General features: G+C 36.0%; 1 protein-coding gene across 1 annotated transcript; it reads left to right on the top strand.

The window, feature by feature from the left end:
- Positions 1–1,638: 1,638 nt before the first annotated feature.
- On the top strand, positions 1,639–3,370 carry RPL10L (ribosomal protein L10 like). Its single transcript, XM_522844.8, has one exon. It carries the CDS (start codon positions 1,825–1,827, stop codon positions 2,494–2,496), a length of 672 nt encoding a protein of 223 aa, XP_522844.3. The 5' UTR covers positions 1,639–1,824; the 3' UTR covers positions 2,497–3,370.
- Positions 3,371–7,509: the final 4,139 nt, after the last annotated feature.

The raw sequence follows: 7,509 nt of genomic DNA, 5'->3' as shown, positions 1-7,509 counted from the left end.
GCTCATGTTATGTGACTCACTCTCTCACTCACAGTCACATTGGCCTGACTTTAATTTCCTTAAAATGTTCCATATTTCTGCCTGCTTCAGGCCTTTTATACATCAGACCCCATGTGCCATGGTCACTACATGAAATTTCTTTTCTGATAAAGATTTTCCTGTCTATTCCTCAGTCTAGATCAAGGTCTCATCCCCAGCCTCATCCCACGGTCTCAGGGCTTACTTTGCTTTTCCTTTTTGGCACATTTTACACTTGGTAATATGATGATATATGAGAAGTATCTAAATCCTCTCCTAGGCTTGTAAGCTTGGTGAGAGCAACATGGTATTAGCTACTTTATCTCAATATATTAAACAGGAACTAGTTGAGAAAAAGGGGAAAGAAGAAATGAAGGAAGAAAAGGGAAGTGAGAAAGCTTTCTTAAAGGTCAGAAAGTTTTCTACATTGGGAGATTTAATTGTTTTATCTTTAGTATTTTGTAAAAATCCACTCACTTTAAGGGCAGGAGTTATTTTTCTCCCTTAAAACAAAGAGTATTGACAGAATATATTCACATTGGGGGGATTTTGTTCCATGATGTAATGGATTTGTGAAACAACATTAAAACAAAAAAGAAAGCTGGAAAAATGCAAGTAGGGTTTGTAAACTATTAATTTCTTTTCCTCTCTCTTCTTCCTCCTTTCCTACACTCTGATCCCTGTCATAATATTTTTACAAACTCTGAGAAGAAAAAAAAGTTTAAATTTATTCTCAGGGGCAAAAGATTACTAAAACACCAACTGTTACTCTTTTATATAGTTTCAGCAGCTTTAACATTTGAAAATGCAAATAGTCTTAAGTTTAAAAAAATCTAGTTGGTGTTTCAATTTTGTATATATCATTTTGATAATAAAATCATTTCTTTAGGCCAAATAAAGAAAAAACAAAGTTTCATGTTTATAAAACAATTGCCAAGCTACAGATACAACAGATATCTTCTCTTTATCCCTCTCTCTTCTCTTCCTCTCATCTCTTCCTGAGTCTCATCAAAGCACTCATGCCAAGAAACCACTTTATCCAGGGAAGGTGGCCACATAACCCAGGAAACAGCAATTGATCTACAAATGCTGACAGTGAGATACAAGCTCTGGAAAATGAATTGACCAAACTGGAAACAGCATGTTGAATAACTGGAAGGATTTTTCCTCTCAAATTCTAGGATTTCTTTTTTTCTTTTTCTTTAGACAGGGTCTCCCTCTGTCACTCAAGCTGGAGTGCAGTGGTGCTATCTCAGCTCACTGCAGTTTCTGCCTGCAGGGCCCAGGCGATCCTCCCACCTCAGCCTCCTGAGTAGCTGGGACTACAAGCATGTGCCACCATGCCCAGCTATTTGATATATATATATATTTTTTTTTTTTTGTAGAGACAGCGTTTCACTATATTGCCCAGGCTGGCCTCGAACTCCTGAGCTCAAGAGATTCTCCTGCCTGGAAATAACCTCTTTTATACTTAAAGCAAAGCTGAAAGCAAGAGTTCCTAGCCCAAGATGGCTAGCAGAAAGGAAGCAGCAGCTGTGCAGTTGGGGCGGGGCCCAATTCCTTCCCTGGCCGCCAGGGGGAGTCTACCCACAGCTGACTCGGCTCACCTCAAGCGCGCCAGTTGGCGCAGGCGCTGAGGCGCCAGACGTCGCTGCGTCTCTGGTTGGGACGTCCTGAAAGAGAGTCGTCACCTCCTCCTCAGGACTCTATGGTTCCGGCCTCAGGACTCTATGGTTCCCGCGAGGGACGAGGGGCAACGTATATAAATGCGCGCAGGCGTAGTTCCGGGAGCGCATTTTGACTTCGATGCACCGCCGACGTTACTGTGTCGCCATGGGCCGCCGTCCAGCTTGCTGTTACCGGTATTGTAAGAACAAGCCGTACCCAAAATCTCGTTTCTGCCGAGGGGTTCCTGATGCCAAGATCCGCATCTTTGACCTGGGTAGAAAGAAGGCAAAAGTGGATGAGTTCCCACTCTGTGGCCACATGGTGTCTGATGAATATGAGCAGCTGTCTTCTGAAGCCCTGGAGGCCGCCCGTATTTGTGCCAACAAATACATGGTGAAAAGTTGTGGCAGAGATGGCTTTCACATGCGAGTGCGGCTCCATCCCTTCCATGTCATCCGCATCAACAAGATGTTGTCCTGTGCTGGGGCTGACAGGCTCCAGACAGGTATGCGAGGTGCCTTTGGAAAACCCCAGGGTACTGTAGCCCGGGTCCACATTGGTCAAGTCATCATGTCCATCCGCACCAAGCTTCAGAACAAGGAGCATGTGATTGAAGCCTTGCGCAGGGCCAAGTTCAAGTTCCCTGGACGCCAGAAGATTCATATCTCCAAGAAGTGGGGCTTCACGAAGTTTAATGCTGACGAATTTGAAGACATGGTGGCCAAGAAGTGCCTCATCCCTGATGGTTGTGGAGTCAAGTATGTTCCCAGTCATGGCCCCTTGGACAAGTGGCGGGTTCTGCACTCATGAAGGCTTTGGCACTACTGTCTCCTTGGGCCATGCTGGTCTGACTTATGCTTACTAATAAATTCTGTTTACTGGCAAAAAATAACTACTTATTAAGTTTTAATATTTTTTAAATATCCAATGTTTTAGAATATAGACTACTAGAGAATTTTTTTCTATTTATTCAGTTTTAATGGCAAATGTTACCTTCCTTGCTTCAGTAAAACTATACAATTTATAGAGAAAGCTGTTTTAAGCAAACACTTTAAATTTAGGAGAGTATAGAGCAATATGTTGAAAGTTTTGTTTGTAGTAAAGTCATAAGTTATGCAGCTATCATTCCTTGAATAAAAAATAGATTTGAGTGAAAAAATTTGTTTATAGAATATAAACTAAACAGTAGCGATGAAAATAATAGTAGGCATTAGTGATATTTCACCCACAGCCTCTTTGGAAGTAATTTATTTCTAAACTTGGTTGCCTTATGTTTTTCTATAAATTTCTGTACATTGTTTTTAGAATTACCTTACACGTCTGATTATCAGCCTTAGGACAATTGAGTATCACTCTGAAAGGCTTTTCCAGACGAACTTTACATTGTCTCACAGTCAAGAGATAACAGTCTAATCTTTTTTTCATCATAGAAAGGTCATAGGTGACAACAGAGTTCATATTACTTGTATCTGGGCTCCAGTAGAACCAAAAGAAGAGAGAAAATGACACTAAATCGGTTATCTGTGCTATAAAAGGACCCTAAAGAGAGTTTGCAATTGTAGGTGCTTGCCCTGAATTAGAGTTACGTTGATCACACAGGTGCTTTTTGTTTTATTTTTGAAACTACATAAGCTAAAATTCCTGAGTTTGTACTGCATTAAAAAAAAATTCTTGTTCTTTACAATTGACTTAGCCTTTTGAATCTCAATCCTGCTAACAGTGCCTTCAGTGTTTTTATACTAACGGTTCTTTTTCAAAGTCAACACATTTAATGAAAACAACAAAAGAAATAGTAAGAAACACTACTATTTAATTTTCATTTATTTAAAGAAATGCTATGTCAGTCTTAACATATTGTATCTGGCTGGATATTTATTTTAGGCCCTTGCTATAAGATATTTCCTATTTGTATATATTTAAGCTATGTTGCTATTTTAAGGCGTTTTTCATGTTTGCGTTTTACCACACTTTCAAAAACGAAAATTCAACCTCTAAATAATAATGATAATCAAAAGAGAAAGGCAATACAAAACACAATAAAATCAGCAACCCCTTAGCTTCTAGTACAACCATGGCCCAGCTTTGAAAATATTTTCCATCTTCATTATTTCCCTTTCTCTTTGGTCTTAAACCTCTCAAAACATCTTGACCTTCAAACTTGGAACTCTGCACTCAACTAAATATATAGGGAGAGAGGTAAGTATAAGCTCATGAACTTCCTTGCCCTAAGAGATTGGTAACAGTAATTGTTTATGCATATAGATATGGGAGTGAAGAGGAAATGAATGATTAAAAATTAATGCATTAAAAACTGGTAGGTAGCTGTCAATAAATTTTTTATTTGAATTTTCCCACAGTTTCACGTTATAAAGATTATATCTAAATTCTTTTTTTAAACGTTGACATACAAGCACTTTTACTTGTTTTTGTTAAAAATCCTTCCTACTAATTTTCCCCAAGTCATTATTTTGTTTTTTCAGCATTTTCTTATTTTAGGGTCATTCTAATTATTTAAAAAAAAATAGACAATTGGGCTGAAGGATCATTTAATTATAATTTTGCAGAGTTTGTTATTTTAAAATTTCTGCTCAAAATAGAAAATTGCATTTGGGAACATATTTCTGTTCATCTACTGCTGCAATAAAATGAACTGTTTGCTCGTTTTAAATAAAAAAATACAAGTGTAGTTAATGAAATTCAAGCAAATACTGCCCAATGAAACTTTTTTATTTAATTGATGAAATATATAGGTTTTAATGGAAAATACTGACTGAATAAGATGAAGAAAACTTCAGTAGGACTATGTAGTGTATCAATTTAGTTTCGAAAAGCACATTTCATAAATGATTATTATATAATCCATCATTTCTACTCCCTCAAAATATGCAACTGTATTAAGCATATTTTGCTTGAAAATCTTTAATTTTTAAAAAATGTACATTAGCTCTTCCATGAATTGGCTGTCACTAACACTGGCAAGCATTTTACTTCTGCTTTAGCGCCTTGTACTGCCTACCCTTACATAAGTTAAGTAGAGCTTTCTGGTTCTCAGAATGTTACTATTAATCTAAGGATTGAGCTAAGACATCATTTCACCTCGTTCATCTTCCTGGCTTTATATTAATGCCCTTTTGTTTTTGTTTGTATTTTAGTGTAATGACTTCATTTTCTTAAAAATACCTATGTATTCTTTTTTAACAGCAAATTAGGTAAAAAATAGTAAAGTCAAAATAATTAAATTATACCTGCAATAATAATTCAAAATGAGGTTATTGTCACTTAACAATAGATAAGAAAAGCTGGTGTCAGGATGATTGGATTTGAATCTCAGCCTTTTTACTTTCTTGGGCAAATTACTAAGTATCGCCATTCTTAGTAATTTTGCCTTCTATAAAGTGAGGTGAAGACACTTTAGTTATAGGATTGTTTTGGGGATTAAATGAGATAATGCATTGAGAAATTGATTTTTATTATGATGATGATTATTTATTTTTTTGAGACAGGGTCTTACTCTTTCACCCAGGCTAGAGTGCAGTGGTGTGATCATGGCTCACTGTAGCTTCAACCTTCCCAGGCTTAGGTGATCCTCCCATCTCAGCATCCCAAGTAGCTGGGACTGCAGGCATGCAACACCATGCTCAGATAATGTTTTTGTATTTTTTGTAGAAATGGGATTTTTTCATGATGCCCAGGCTGATCTCAAGCTCCTGGGCTCAAGCAATCTGCCCACCTCAGCCTCCCAAAGTGCTAGGATTATAGGCATGAGCCACTGTACCCGGTAGAGAAATTGAACAGTATTGTAATTTGCACATATTCATTATACAACATTGATATTCAGTTAATATTGACGTTATTATTATTACATTTGCTCTTGCTTCACTCCTCAGCTCCTAATTTTTGGTGCTTGTATTACTATTTTTTCTTGATTTATAACCTTAATATTCTGTTTTGCAATCATTATTGCTTCCAGTTATATACTCTTAGTTCTAGATTTAATTGGATTCAATATTCTGTTTCAAGTTTTTTTTTAATCTTTAGTTTTGTAATTCCCAGTTTCATGTCATTGTATTTTGTCATCTCTTTGTGGAATTCTTTTGAAAAAATTTATGCTTTACTGATTATCCTCTACATATGACTCCCTTATGGGGATTAGCTTACTTTCCTGTCCCCCAAATGGATTTTTTATCTACTTTAACCACTTGTTAAATTCAATATTATTTTTCTTTCTTCTCACTTTTATTTTCCAAAGATGATTATATGGCTATCATGTCATTATTTTTATATGGCTTATATGTGATGTAGACTATTCTGCTCAGACATTCTATTTACTCGGAAAGGTTGTGGGTGCATTTCTCTTGTCACTCTTTCACAAAACTTTTGACTTTTTTTTGTTCATCTAGACTTCTCTCTGGGTGTTACTTTTCCATGGCCTTGGGATGAGAGGATGGGAAAAAGAAAGAACTTGAAGGTTTAAGTATACCCTTTGATGCTGGCTAGATTCCACTTCTTCTGAGATCCATTAGATAGCCTACACCAAAGCATACTCCAGTCAGCCAGGTACACAGTCCACTCTCCAGCTGTGGCATATTCACCTTTGGCCTGCTATTATTCAGTGCACAACCCTGGAAAATGGCAAGCCCTATTGCTGTGCTTCTTTGGTGTTGGTATGGGCTCCACTTGTCAATGGATTTTTCTACAAATTTTCCTTGTGTAAGTCTATGTTAAGTACGTTTCTCTACATATTAAGGCATTATTGAAACATTTTTTTTAATTTCATGTTTCTTTTCAGAAATTTTTTATTCTAAGAAGTTGGAAAGTTCTGAAAAGGTATATTCTATAAATGATTTTTATATAACTCATGATTTCCTGCAATCTCTCAAAATATGGAATTACACTACATGTATTTAGCCAGAAATCTTTAATTTAAAAAAGCAAAATCTGGTTCTGACTTACCACATGAGACTACTGCCTTCATTTTTTATCTCCTCCTAAATTTATGACATATATAACCCTTTCCTTGTCTGCCTTTGGCTATATTTATTTTATCACATTTTATTCATTTCATTAGGTATTGGGGAAAGAAAGAATCTGATCATGTTTTTCCTCAGGTTATTTACCCAGAATTTTTTTTTAATGTAGGACTAAAGAATTATCTACTTTTGGAGACTTTAATATTTCAGACAACTCATATAAAAACTTCCTTTCCATGTATGTGACAACTTCCAGTTATTTTTTATTGTTATGGCTCTCAAATAATTATACCTAAAATACTTTGAATATCAAAATGATAAACTTTAAATATCAATTCCAAAAAGACCAATTTTGTGTTTGTGTCCATACAGAATCTTAACAACTCTCATTATGTTGTAAATAATAAGCTAATTAATTAGTTTTATATATTTATATAAATTAAATAGACTTGAGAGTTACTGATTAAGAGAGATTTTTGTGCTTCACATATTTAAAGAACAAGACCATATGTACAGTAGAAAATGTATTTTGAGGAACATATTATTAGACACTTCAAGGGTCCTATTCATGAAATTTCCTTTTGTCCTAAGTTTACTGGTCACTGATAAATAGAAATATATGAGGTTGAGGAAGAGGACAGAATATTTTGGGCAAATGGAGTCTTCTCAAAGGAGTAACTGTTCCATCTGCTCTCAGAGAGGGACAGGACATTATAATGACAGGAAATGGTGTTTTCTTTTGCCCAAATGTTATGTCACTAAACTGAGACTTAATGGTGATGGTGGAGACAGAAGAGATGGTGGAACTGATGTAGAGATTGTCAGGAAACAGCCCTTATGTTCAGTCTCTGAT

The sequence above is a fragment of the Pan troglodytes genome, chromosome 15, assembly GCF_028858775.2.
Source record: "Pan troglodytes isolate AG18354 chromosome 15, NHGRI_mPanTro3-v2.0_pri, whole genome shotgun sequence".
NCBI classification, from domain to species: domain Eukaryota; kingdom Metazoa; phylum Chordata; class Mammalia; order Primates; family Hominidae; genus Pan; species Pan troglodytes.
This window is presented reverse-complemented; position numbering and strand designations above follow the sequence as displayed.

What these genes read in the sequence shown, in the direction of transcription:
- RPL10L (XM_522844.8), top strand. Translation starts at nt 1,825, where the DNA reads ATGCACCGCCGACGTTACTGTGTCGCCATGGGCCGCCGTCCAGCTTGC.